The sequence below is a fragment of the Lepidochelys olivacea genome (genome assembly GCF_965140295.1).
Source record: "Lepidochelys olivacea isolate rLepOli2 genome assembly, chromosome: 5".
Classification (NCBI taxonomy): domain Eukaryota; kingdom Metazoa; phylum Chordata; order Testudines; family Cheloniidae; genus Lepidochelys; species Lepidochelys olivacea.
In genome coordinates, this window is record NC_140415.1 from 43585415 (window position 1) to 43599639 (window position 14225).

Here is a 14225-nt window from a genome sequence, read left to right on the forward strand (position 1 = left end):
TGTTTTTAGTGTGAGAACTCCTATCCATTCGAATGCTGATAACTTTCATTAGTGCCTATCATTCTGAATTCCTTTTTATTTGAATGCACTATATCTCATATTGCACACACAAACTGCATTAGAAGAATGTTATCAAAGATGAAGTCAAACACTCGAAAGATAGGAAATACCAGGCAACATTAATTCGGTCCCCTTGTGTGTATGCATTATGATACAGCTGAAGAACCAAGGCACAGAGATTAAGGTAAAATTATTCATTAATTTTAGATGCTGGGTTTGAGACCGTTAGGACCTGCTTTTTCAGAATACTTGGCATTATAAAGCACTTTATATGTTCAAAGTAGAGCAGCTCCCATTGGCTTCTGCTCTAGCTATGAGCACGCAACACTTTTTCAAATCAGATTTTTAGGGTCTCAAGTCAGACATCGAGAAAATGAGGAACACCCAATTAGTGATCACTTGTGAAATTTTTGGTTTCAGTGACTTGCCCAGCATCACATGGGAACTCTGTGGCAGAGACAGGGAAATAATCCAATTCTCCAAGGCAGCACACAGCTGTCTTTAATCATAAGCCCCTTCTTTCTCTTTCTGCAGTCTCCTGCCTCTTTCCCGACACATCTTCTAACTTCTGCAACAAATGAAGCTGGGACTGTACAGACACCCCGGATCATCTCCAGAGCAGGTCCCTTACTGAATGAGGCAGGGATCCTCAACAAAATACTATATGAGCTGTAATAAAAGGCTGTATCATAATACATATGCAGAAGGAGGAGGGCACAGGCAACCTTAATTCTGGCATATCCTAACTTTTGATTGCTTGACTTAGCAACCTTAATAATGTTCTTTCAGCATAGTTCTTTGTGTGTGATGTCTTAGCTTTTTAAAAAAGCAAACTGGAAAAAAAAAATTTCAAAATGCCTATTGACACCCACATGGTTCATCAGCCGGGTCGGAACCTTTAGATGCGCTGCACAGAGCTGTGTCACTTGAGCTAACGGAGAACTGATGGCAGTAGTATGTGGACCTGCACTAGGGTTGGAGCATGCCCAGTGTAGTTGGAACCTTAGAAGATTTTTAGTCTGGCACATCTCATTTGTGAATAGTGATTTTTTGAAGGTTTGTAACTTGGCCAAATTTGGGCAGATTTTGACAGAGACAGAAAAAGGTATATCCCGGACACACATGCAACACCCTTTGCCAAATTTCAGTCTCTTCCCCAAAGTATGGGGGAGAAGGAGGGGCACGAGAGTTCTAAAATGTCTCAAAGAAAAGTTCTCCATACTTTTTTAACCTGGGCAAGATAACACATTATTGGAAATGCTGAACCATTTTGGCTGGCATTTTTCCAGAAAAATTCAGCCTGTTACAGACACTGAGCTTGAAAAATTTCAACCCAATCAGTTAGAATTTGGCAAAGTTATAAGTAACTGAAAACAGGGTCTTATAATGGGAAGTTTTGGGCAGCCTTAATAGATGATGCTGCCAGCCCCACTATGTTTCTAGCTAGGTATGTATACCAGGCTCATGGTATCTGAGCACCTATTTGTATTCATTTGTTAGTCAGATGAGTAGAGCTTTCTCTGCTTGTGGAAGTGCTGTGAGCTACTGCCAAATATTTAAAGGTTTATTCATTTCTACTGGGTTTCTGTATCTGAAAAAGGTAATGTGAGGATAAAACTAGAGATCAGAAAATAACTCACTTGTAATTGTGTATACATGAATTTGATGAAAGTTATCTATCTTAAAACTACTCTATGTGTTAACAAACGGAGGTGCCGCTGTAGAGTCTTTCCACTGTTAATGCAAGTGGGGAGAAGAAAATGTCCTGATATCTAAGGGGAGCATATTAACATGTAAGATGAGCAGCATTGCAGAAGAGAAGCTAAAATGGCATTTAGTGTTTGTTGTTCAATTCGGACTGAAGAGGTGCTGCTGAGGTAGGGAGTGATGAGCACTGGCACATCAGGAAGAAATGTCAGATGGCCGGTGTCAACACCAAATCACAGTGAACTGAGATAAAACAACAAATGTATGCTCTATAACTATGTTCCTAGTTGGGGGTGTAGAGGAAGTGGGGGGCTTCTGGAAACCCTGATTGCTTCTGGAATCTCGGGTGGAACTAGTGGTCTGTTCGTCTATTATGAGGTCCTTGCCATAGTTAGCATGCTTTTGTGATTTTTATTGTGTTTACACTGAGCCAACCTTGAAGGTTCTTAGAAGCTACAACTAACAAATCTGTTTTTTTAAATACCTGCTTGGTTGGCAGTGTGAATTTTAGAGAATATTTTAAACCAGTTCTTGGAAGACTTCACGGTCTTTCCTATTCCAAGTAAGAACATAACAGTTGGCATAATGCGTCAGACCAATAGGCTGTTTAGCCCAGTATCCTGTCTTCTGACAGTGGCTCGTGCCAGATGTTTCAGAGGGAGTGAACAGAACAGGGCAGTTATGAAGTGATCTGTCCCCTGTCATCTGGTCCTGGCTTCTAGCAGTCAGAGGTTTTGGGACACCCAGATCATGGGGTTCCATCCCTGACCATCTTGTCTAATAGCCACTGATGGACCTATCCTCCAGGAACTTAAGTGTTATTCAAAGAGTCGGTGCCCGTTTATAAACCCTACCTGGTTTGCCTCCTTTCTACTCCTGTGAAATCAGCTGGAGTACCCAGGCCAATAGTCCTCAGAATTAAGTGTCATGGGCTCAATGCAGCATATTCTCATTTGGAAGACCTTCACCTTTGTGGCCTGTTTCCCAGCTGATTTGTCAGAACCAGTCTTTTTACCATCAGAACGTAGTATAAGGGGCCATCTCTTTTCTCTAGCTTACCTAGGTGTATAATTCAGTGATGAATGACATCACTTCAAAGTTGACATTGATCAATAAGTTAACTTATTTTTTCTGCACACTTAATATTTTAAATATATATATATCTCCTATCCCCCTCAAAAAAAAAAAATCATCCTGAATGGGGATGGAAAGTAAAAAACTCAGAATTTTTCACAGGAATGAAAATTCGAAGATATTTCATTTTGGAAACACTCAAATGCTTCTACTGCCCAATTGTTTGGTGTTTCTGGAATGAAGTATGCTCCCTGCAGTCTCAGGTTGTACTGCTCCCCAGGCAGCTCGGGAGCCAGCCAGCTTGCTCGCTGGCACTGCACCAAGTGGGCTGCAGGAGAACCAGGAAGCTGGGCAACCAGGTATCTTGCCTGCCAGGTTTCCACCAAAAGCTTTGATGTTTCAATTCTGCTGAGTCAGCATATTATGAATGGCGTGTTTGGAGGTGGAAACTGTTTTGTCAGAATTTTTTCAACCAGTCCTAGTTCTAACAAAGTTGCTCTTGCCTCAGTTAAAGGTGGACATGGAGACAGATGAGAATGTAAGGGATCTGTGAAATAGGTGACCTCTGGCATGAATTAACATAAGAAAAATGCAGTTTGGGAGAACATGAGTTTAGGACAGCTTTATAGTTTAACAAAAAAGCAAATAAGAAAGCTGTTATCTGATAACTTCCCTTATTCTTTCCTACACTTCCTCTTGTGTATGGTCTATTTAGATTGTCAGATAAATAACTTAAATCTAAGGAGCTAGGAAAAGAGGCTTAGGTGTTCTTTTGATTTTCTGAGGCATCTAACATCCCTTTAGTCATGGGATAAATAGTAATAAGATAATAGTTTTTGTAAGAGCGTTTTCATTTTCAGATGTGAAGTCCCTTGCAAGGTACCACATTTTCAGTAATATTCTGGCCTTTGTGGTTTAGATCTAGAGCTGTTGAAAGTTTTTAATTTAATTTTCTTAAAATACAGTACACATTAATTAATTAGAATTACCTTAAAATTGCAGTTAGGGGAAAAAGGAGGGCTCTGGGATGTATGTACATCTGATATGTGTTTATATGAACAGTGGCTTATTTTACAGCATGCACATATAGGCGTGAGAGGATAGGACATCTTCCACATGTGAGGTGTAATCACTGAATAACATATTGATGATCGTAGTCTATTCAACCAGTAACACTGTGAAAAATGCTGAAAAAATTACTACCTGCCTTTTATAGGACTTATTAAAGTGTTCTGTATTAATTGAGCTGTGCAGTGCCATTGAAAGGGTGGGGAGGCCATAGATTTGCTCTAAACAGTATGCCACCCACCAGTTGGACCTTCCTCTTCCTTTCTCAGGTGTTTCCATCCCTTCCTCCTGAACGCAGGCAGCAGTGCAGGTCTTCTTTGCCTGCTACCTTCCCATGAGACCTTATACCCATCCCCTCCCAGGAGCCTCCCTTAGCCCTCATGGAAGGGGGAGTCCCCCAAGGTCACCTAGATACAGAAGGTGCCTTCCCCCCATGAATCACTAAACCCCTGACCCACTCCCTCCCAGGAATCTCAAGGGAGCCCCCCTACCAGGAGCTCCTGGCTTCCCCACCTCAGCCCTTCCTGCTGGCAAGCCTCTGGTCCAACCGTCTCAATTTCCAGTCCTGGCACAAAGAGGAGCAGGAGTCTCAGTTGCCAAGGTTTTGGCACCTCGAGAGCCTGGCACACAGAGCGGGACCTGAGTGCTTGTGCTAGCAGCATTCCCAACCACGTGCCTGCATGCCACAGTTAGAAGATATCTGCGCAGCACCTGCCACGTCCATGCATGTGGACGGCTTACGGTAGCTGGTTGCAATGTGCCAGGTTGTTTTTTTCCCACTTGTAAAATTTAAAAACTGCCCAGCACATCACAACTGCTAATGGGCAAGGCTGTAGAAAAACCGGCCAGGCTGGTCCAAAACCAGCCAGGTGGCAACCCTAACTACTTAAAAGTGGTCAGGCTATGTCCTGGGTGGCCCCTGGGGCTCCGTGGCCTATGGTAGTAATAGTCTAAAACATTGCAGTTTACAGCATGTTACTATAGTGTTTTGGACCACTAGTAATGGAATGATGTAGTATTGCTTTTAATTAGGTAAGTAACAAAAGGCTTGGAGTTGTAAAGGAAGCTTTGATGTGAGAGTTTAGGAGTACAGTTTCTAACAAGGAAAATTATGGTGAGTATTTTTTCTTCTCTTCCAGGAATTTGATCCTGAAGAATTTTACTATCTCTTGGAAGCTGCAGAAGGACATGCCAAAGAGGGGCATGTGATTAAAACGGACATCCCTAGATATATTATAAGCCAGCTGGGCCTGAATAAGGATCCTCTGGAAGGTAAATGTATGTCATGGTCTAACTAGCAATTACCAAATCAAGACGGTAAGAAATGGAATTATTTCTGCTGTGCTGGTTGGTCTCTGTGATGCAGTGTGACTGTCCAATAATAAATCTAAGGCGGGAGTGGGGGTGAAGGGCAAAAATACAAATATTAACTAGTTTGCACCTGCTTAGAGACAAGCTCTGAACATTATTAGCCTCTTTAGATTTCTGGGGTGAGCTTCCATCACAGATTTCTGACTTTATTTTTGAAGACTGCCTTGAGTTTTTAGTAGAAATGCAATCTAATGATGTAACTCTCCATCACTCTAAGCAATACAAATCTGCATGTGCTGACTGTGGCTAATAAGATGGTTACTGTCCACGATTTGATCATAGATGAAGCTCCAGGTTCTGGATGCGTAACTGAGACATGGCTGGACTAAGCAGAGATTTCTTTATTAGTCCTCTTGTGTCCTGAGAGGTGCTCCGTTCAGTATGAGTGAAAAGAAGGTTGGGGAAGTGGTGTGCCTTGCAGGTTGCATTTGACCTTACATGTAGGAGGTTTTCTGTTCCCAAACTGGATTTGTGTGGGCCTGGCTTGTTTGAGAGTCCCACGATAGGGCTAACGTTCTGTGTTGTATGAGCAGCCCTGCTACATCTCAGATTTTCCAAAGGTGCTAATTGATTTTCTTGCACAGGCATTCAAATTACAAAGCCTTATTGTCCTGGGTGATTTCTGTGTCCATGAAGATGACTTTACTAGGTTGACTCAAGATCCCATTAGTTGCTGGTTCAATACAGAAATCTCATCACTTGGGATCTTGTTTTACGGACAATGCCAGGGCGAATTAGAATTACACCTGTTTCTTAATGAAGAATTTGGCTGAGGGTCCATGTATAAATACTGCAGGCTGGGAGTCAGGAAGAAAATGTTGATAAGAAAGGCAGAGAATAATATGTGATGTTCGCCTGCCTGCCTGCCTTTTTCAGTAATGCTCCAGGACAGAGGGGGTTCAGAGATGGGTGATGAGACTGGTTAGAGACATAGCAAAACTCATGTGGAGAATACCACAGAGAGGAGACCCATAAAAGAGGTTATATAAACATGTATAATAGAGAATATAGATAAAATTATAATATCATATACAATATCATAATAAAAGAATAAGAGAACATTAAATGGGAGTGAATTTAAAACTAACACAAGGAAATATTTTTTTCACCCAGACATACATAGCTTGTAGAACTCATTGCCACAAGATATTACTGGGACCAAAAGCTTAGCAGGATTCAAAAAAGGGTTGGACATATATAGGGATAACACTTTATAGATGACTGTTGATAGTCAGGATTTAAAAAAAACTTCAAGAGTTTTGGAAGGCCATAAACCAATTTCTAACTAATGGAAGTTAGGAAGAAGCTGCCTATGGGGCAGGTCATTCCACAGTTGTCTTCTGCAGGGTCTTCTGCAACATTAACTGAGCCTCTTACTCAGATATTTCCCCTAACTTCCTTCCTGTCTATACACAAAAGCCTCTCACCTGAGTTTAGTGCTGCTTTAAAGCTGGGCTAGCTGGCCCAGCTGATGGTATGGGTTACAGCTTGGGTGCTGGTTTCACTTGGGCTGGTAACCTGCCCACTTTGTAGTGAGAACAGAGGCTAAATAATTCAAGTGTTGACAGTCCTCTGCTGCCTTCCCACAATTCTCCCCGTGCCCAGAAGGACAGACTATTTCTCCCACAATTCAATGGAAAAGAATCAGAGTGGCTCAGCTTACTGTAGCTCAAAGAACCGTGGGACAGGTGGACCTTTGGTCTGATCTAGTATGACAATGCCTGTGTTTCTGCTGTACACTATGTGGGTTGAATTAGGAGGGTTTGATTTTCTGTGGGAGGCTGAGAGTCTGTCTCTTTTGAATGTTATGAACCCGATTCTGCCACCCTCGCTAATTGTCACTCCACAAATAGCCCCCTGGAAATCAATGAGGCCACATGTATGGTACTCAATATGGATTTGGCCTCATGTAAACTTCTGGTAATTGTGAGAGAAGTAGAGAGAAGAACACCATAGATAAATAAAAAACGAAAGAAATGAAAAGGATTTTTTTTTGTCAAACCGAATGTTTACTTTGTCTTTGTACTTTGAATAGATCACTTATATACATGTTTTTATATACATTAAACTAAATAGTGTAAAATATAACTTCAGTTTTTAGAGGGTTTCAGAGTTATCCACACCTGTCAGAAAAATGGGCTAAAGTGGGGCTGTAATATATAATGTTTGTTGCTGGGGAAAGGAGATTACTGACCTTTGGTTAAATGGGAGATTCAGAGAAATGGGTTATTCTGTGTATCTTTTAAAGGTTAATTCTCTCTGTAAATTTATCATCAAATAAACTAGGTCATCTAATTCATACTAATTCTCTTTCTGCTCCTCACAGAAAAGTAACAAATATAAATACCATGAATTGCTTATTATTGTGGCCAAAAAAATCCATTTTTTTTGTATCTGTATAAATAATTTGTTTAAATGTCTCTTAAAAAGTGACATCTCCATCCTCCATTTTAGTTCAGAAGCAGAGGTTAAAAAATATGCATTAGTGGTATTATACATTTCAATATAGTGATTTCACAAAGAAATGTTTGGAAACATCTCTCTCTCTCTGAGCATTATACCTAGATCATCCTGTTGAAAACTCTTTAAATTTTGCATGGAGAAAAGATCTAAAACACAATAATAGCTGTTATCAATCAGAAATGTCACCCTGAATTACTGTTGGATTTCCAGACAGTTCATTAAAATGTGTATACAATGTTGGCAAATGGTCACAGAAAGGATTTCCTTCCCCTTGCAAGGGAAGCTGCCAATGTAAACCCTTCTATACTTTTTCCACCTTTGTTTGCTGCCATGGCCATAGTATCTTTTCTTCAAGTGAAATGGTGCATGCGTTACTTGGAGATAATGCCAGATAAATGTATACTGTACTGAAAGCAGTACCACAACAGATTCATCACTTATCAGAAAACTGGCGGCTGCATTTCTGAAAAGTTCCCTGGGGAGAGATTTTTCCCTGTGGCTTTTAAATTACCATCTTTACCTTTTTGAATCATGAGTCTTCAGAAATGGTTTAAATCAATGAAATAAAAAGGGCAGATGTTTAATGGTATTTAGATGAGTTTTAAAAATCTCTTCAGGCATTGCAAAATGGTTCCTTAGTTCCCTGCTTCAGAAGCTGACTCTTGGTTCCATTCCATTACTACCTACTGTTTGCAAATAATATGTATTTCTCAGATAATGGTATTTTGCAAAAGTTCTGTTTAAAACAGAACCTTTTTTAATTTGCTATTTATGAAAGCAATTTGGGCTGAGAAGGCTGTCAAAGTACATTATACTGGCTTGGTTCTCACCCATCCAATAAAGGCTACATCAACACTTCCATTATAACCCCCTGCCTCTCCACCCGATACACAGCTTTATAACTTGGCAGTAGAATTCACTCCAGCTTGAATCTTTTTGGTATAAGTAGTCTTAACCCAGGAGAATTTATTTCGGTTTAAATTTAAAAAAAATAATTGGAACATTAATGAAAAATGTACTGTTGTTGACTTTGTTCCCTTGAACGATTTTCTTGTACTTCTGTATTGCTAAAGAAATCTTTGTTTTTTCAGCATGACTTTTTACAGACTTCTGGTTCACATATTTTACTAAGTTGTTCCTTTTGTGTCTTGCTTTTTATTTTAAGCAACAGGCTTATCTACATTTAAAACACATCATCCACACATGGGAGTAACTTCTAAAAACCTGTATAGTAATTCCCTAACAAGAACTGTGTACTTTAAATTTGTTCTGATGCATAAAATAAGTCCCCTAAGTATTAAAATTATGGAAATGTCCAGTTAAGTTAATTTATATAAATATTCCATTATCCATAGAGTTTACACATTCAGTTGACAATATTGACACGTAAAAAATAACTTTACAAATTTCTGGCAACCTTATCTCTTATCATAGCACGTACTCTCAAACTCTTTCAACATATACTTATGAACTAAAAGGTGTATCTTCAGTTGTGTAAAGTATGTAATTAACTATGTATAGGATTAGAGTAAGACTAAGCTTCCCAAGGTCTTTCAGCTACCACTTGTCCCATTTAGCTCTTATTACCCTGAGGAGTTCCTGTGTCTGGATCCACAGAGCACACTCTGGGGTTTCAGTTTGAAGCTGAGAGGGACAACCAGGTAATTGGAGACCTTGGGAATCTTAGCACTTCCCCAGGGTAGTAGATATGGGGTAGCCAAAAACCCTATTACATTTCTTAAAGTTCTAGACAAGAAAATGGCTCTTAGCTGATCTTGTTAGGCACTTCACCTTTTGTCTTCATAAAATTTAAAGCATTGAAGCCCTTATCTGGATAAACTAGACACCTGTTAGCCAGTTAGCTTCTAGTACTATGAGACTTTAAGAAGCCCGACTAGGACAGTAGCTGCTCCTAAATACCAGTGATGCCCTGAGGAAGGTCCTAAACTCCACAGGATTCTGAGCAACTTTATTGCCTCCCTTAATTTTCACTACATTGGAGAGTTCCTCAGTCTAACAAGGCAGGGGATCTGCAGAATTAGGAGTTCTTCGAGTGCTGGTCTCTGTATATTCTATGGATACACATGCCCACAGTGCACCTGAGATCAGATTTCTAGCAAGTAGCGTCCATTGATCTGTGTCTGCAAAGTTGCTCTCTTCGTCTCCCTACTGAGGAGCAGGTGTGGACACACCTCTCCAGTTCCTTGTTACCCCCACATGGCCTGAGTGGGATTCCTCTGTGTCTGAAGCTGCTGCATAGCTTTCCTGTCTGTAAATACATATTGTAAATAGCTTTTAGTATTTTACTGTTTTTAGTGTTTTTCTAGTTTCTTCCTCACCGCAGGGACCCTACCCCACGCCCCTCCCCTCAGGAGAAAGACTGTGCCTAAAGTTCTAGGGTTTAAGAACTGTCTCCCCTGTCCCTTTTTCTTCTGTGTCAGTGACAAACACCAGCACTGCCTTTGCTGCCTTGGGGAGGCTCACGTCACCACCAAGTGCAGCATCTGCTGCTCCTTCCCTCTCTGAACATGTGAGGGAGGAGAGCTCTGTCTGAGGAAACATATCATGGAGAGAACCATGAGACCCTAGTTGGACCCAGGATGGAGAGACCCCTGATACAATGGCTGCAGGCTGCGAGCAGCGTGCCTCCAAGGATGAAAACCAGAGCAGAGGCCAGAGTTATTAAGCGTAAGAAATCACTCCCTCAGACCTCTCACGAGAGTAAGAGACATAGGCATAAGGACTGATCCCCTTCTAGGTTTGCCTCTAAGAGAAAAGATCACTCCCTGACTTCGTCTCGGTCAGGTGAGTCCCCACGCATGGCTCCTAAATACTTAGGTCCGCATAAACCTGACCAAGCGGGTAAGGTGTGAAGGAGAAAGGGTCCTGTCCATTGGTACCAGCACCTACTCCAACTCAGAAGCCAAAGGATTGGCATCTGCCAGCACCAACTTGGAGCTGCACTTTGGACTCCCTTCAGTGGTACTGCCACACTTCAAGAAGGATCCACTAACCCCCAAGCCCTTGGATGCACTGGGTCCATCGTTTACCACCGCTGGGACCTCTCGCACTCTAGATCAGAATGTACTGGAACCTTTACCTCTCCAGGGCATATTTTACCTTTCCCTACCTTTAGTCTCCTCTGTATTCAGTTCCAGTCCTCCTCAGGGACTTGTCAACATTAGACAAAGAAACCACCTCATGGAGAAATGGATTGTCCCATATCCTTTCTACAAGTCAGAGTTGGTATTCACTGATATCATCAGCACTGCTGATAGAACCTGAATCCACCTTCTTGTCAACTGAATCCAGTGTTCTAGACAAACCCTTGCCTCACAGGGAGGCAAGCTTAGATAGAGACTCCAGAAGATCTTCCAGCCCTCCTCCTCCCAGATATGACTTCCCAAGGGACTGTTTTTACTCAGTGCCATGGGGCTCTCCTCAACTGGTCAAACTTTCATACTGGTCACATTAGGGTCCATGGCATGGGATCCTTATGCTAGTCACTCTGGATTTGTGCATGATTCACACTGGCCTTCTCTTCCTAGCCAAAACCAAACTTCTTTTGAGTATGCAGAGGAAAAAAATCAAACTGGATCCGGCAGTACCGATGGTTCCAACAGGCATGACTTCCTCCTCATTCAATGAGGCAATTTCTCCATCATCGCCATCCCCAACTGATAATTAAGGCTACAAGTAAGTCACAGATTCTGTGATTTTATGAGACCTCCGCAACTTCCGGGGCTTGGACTTGCTTACCCTTTAACGCCGGCCCTGTGTACATTTCCATGATTTTATTGTTTATTGCCCATGTACTGTCTGTGACTTTTAATAAAATATGCATGCCAAAATCTTAGCCTTACTAATGATCACAGACCATACCAGCAGCATAGCGGAGGGTGGTGCCCAGGCTCCGGCTTCCATTAGAGGACATTCATGACATGCAGCATAGGCTACCAGACATCTTACAACACTCTGGTCCTTGGTGATTGTCCCTCCCAGTCAACAAGGCCATTTATGGAACTAGCCAGGACAGTATAGCATACCCCCTGCATCCTGTGCCCCCAAAAAGGGTTGAGAGATGATATTTTGTAGCAGCTAAAGGGGCAGAGTTTCTGTTTACTCACCCAGCACCCAAATCTTTAGTGGCATAGGCAGCCATGGAGAGATCCGACTGCAACACCCCAAGCAAGACCCACAGACGCCAAATGCCTTGACCTTCTTGGGAGGGAAGGTATTTTCATCAACCACCCTCAGATTTAAAATTGCTAACTACCATGCCCAGTTAGCAAAATACCATTTTACTGATTACTCTAAAGTTGTGGAGTTAAATGACAAATTTCCCGAAGAGGTTAGGGCTCAATTCTAAGCCCTCCTAGATGAATGTAAGCTGGTGGCTAAAACCTGGTTCCAAACAGCAGTAAACATATCCAGTACCATATCTAGAGCTATAGCTACAGCCATAGTCGTGATGTATGAATCATGGCTTCATTCTTTGGTGGTCAAGATACTCTTTTGATAATACTATCAAGGACTTGCCCTTTGATGAGTCTGTTCTCTTCAGTGAAAGACCTGATGAGACATTACACTTGGTAAAGCACTCCAGGACAGCGCTCCGCTCCCTGGGCATTCATACCCTGCCCACAAAGAGAAAACACCACAGGCAGACTGCCCCCCCAGCTGTTTTACCACCAGCGCCCTTACAAACCACTGTGCAAATACTAGAGGGTACAAAGATTAGGTATACAGCTTTCTCTTCAACCACCGCTGCTCAACCCAACCCACCAACCAGGGATTTCTTTTGACAGGAAGCTTGAGAAATGCATCCCCTTACTGATGCCATTCCCTAATGCCCCCAAAACCTTTGTGGCCTCCTCGCCCTTTTTGCCAGAGAGGGACATAACAAAGGACTAGTGGGTACTACAGATCATCAACTCCGACTACATAATCAAATTTCTCTCCTCTCCCTCCCCCTCCCCACACAAGCCCTCTTCTGGGTCCCTCTTCAGATACCGTTGTCATGAAATCTTCCATAAGGAAGTGAACTCCTCTCCTGCAGTGAGGGGCTATAGTGCAAGTGGCACCCAAAATCAAGGGAAGGATTCTACCTACATATTTCATAGTTCCCAAGAAAAACGGGATGGAGATCAATTCTCGTTCTATGCCAGCTAAATGTTTTTTTATGAAAATCAAAATTTTGCCTGGTCACACTGACATCAATAATGCCTTCTCTGGAGGAGGGCATGTGGTTCGTGGCTCTTGATGTGAAAAATGCTTATTTTCATGTGGACATTCATCCATCCCACAGAAGGTTCTTCAGATTCCTGAGGAGCACTTTCAGGTCAGAGTACTCCTGTTTGGGATAGCGACAGGACCTCGCATTATCTTTGCGAAGTTCTTCTAAGTGGTGGTGGCCCAGATGAGAGTAAAGAGCTACATCGTCTTCCGGTACCAGGATGATAAGCTACTAACGGGCAAATCCAATCCAGAGTCCAGTCAGTGACCATATTCTTACTCTCTTCTGGCATCCTTGTGACTCTGAGTAAACAAAGAAAAGTCCACTTTTTAGGAATCTTTTCAGGAGCAACCCTAGACTCGATCTCAGCGAAGGCCTAGCTTCCTATGGACAGATTCTAGGCCATGAACAGCTGATATGACCAATTTCCCATAGACCTCCTGCAGTCAAGGTCTGTCTAGGCTACATGACCTCATGTGCCTACATAACCTCGTTCACCAGACTTCCGTTGCCCAAAGGCCTGGCTCTGGTCAGTTTACTCACCAGACAGAAACAATATGAATACCAAGATAACAATCTATCCTAAGGTCACAGCTGCTCTCGTATGTTAGACAAACCTGGAACAACTGGGACCTGGGAGTTCCTTTCCTTCCAGCCACACCCAACATGACCATAATCACAGACACATCCTTCATAGGCTAGGGAGCCCACATTGTGCAAGGCACATAGTTTCCTGGGAGTGGGGGGGGGGGAGGGCAGTGTATATAGCAGTCTATTGGAGCTGAGCGCAATCCATTCAGCTTGCAATACAGTCTTTCCACTTATATGGTCTCCTCATATCCAGATAACATCACACAACATGATGAAGTCTTCTACATAAACAAGGCAGAGCAAAATCTCTTCCTCTCTGTATAGAGGTAGTCAGTTTATGGTATTGGTGCATCAGGAACCACATACCTTCCAGGTGCACAGAACTCTGTGGTGGACAATCTCAGCAGGCATTTATGTACAGACCACGAATGGGAGATATGCATTTCTGTCCTGAATGATGGCCCCACTTGATGGTGAATGCCATCCTCGGATCCGCTCACCTCCCAGATGAACGAGAAATTCCATCTATAACTGCTGTAGAGGAGCACTAGGCCGGGAATCCAGGGCAATGTCCTCCTGTTTTCCTGAACAGACCACCTGAGGTACACCTTTCCTCCTGTCCCACTGCTACCACTGTGAAAGATTCATCACGACA

General features: G+C 42.4%; 1 protein-coding gene across 3 annotated transcripts in view; it reads left to right on the forward strand.

The window, feature by feature from the left end:
* The window catches only part of MAST4 (microtubule associated serine/threonine kinase family member 4), a gene marked incomplete at its 5' end in the record, with an annotated part of 455430 nt that overhangs the window by 387744 nt on the left and 53461 nt on the right, over positions 1-14225 (forward strand). For all 3 annotated transcript variants that reach the window (XM_084627959.1, XM_084627961.1, XM_084627960.1), the window contains one exon: positions 5049-5181. In XM_084627959.1, coding sequence (XP_084484085.1) covers positions 5049-5181 — 133 coding nt within the window. The remainder of the gene's footprint in view (positions 1-5048; positions 5182-14225) is intronic.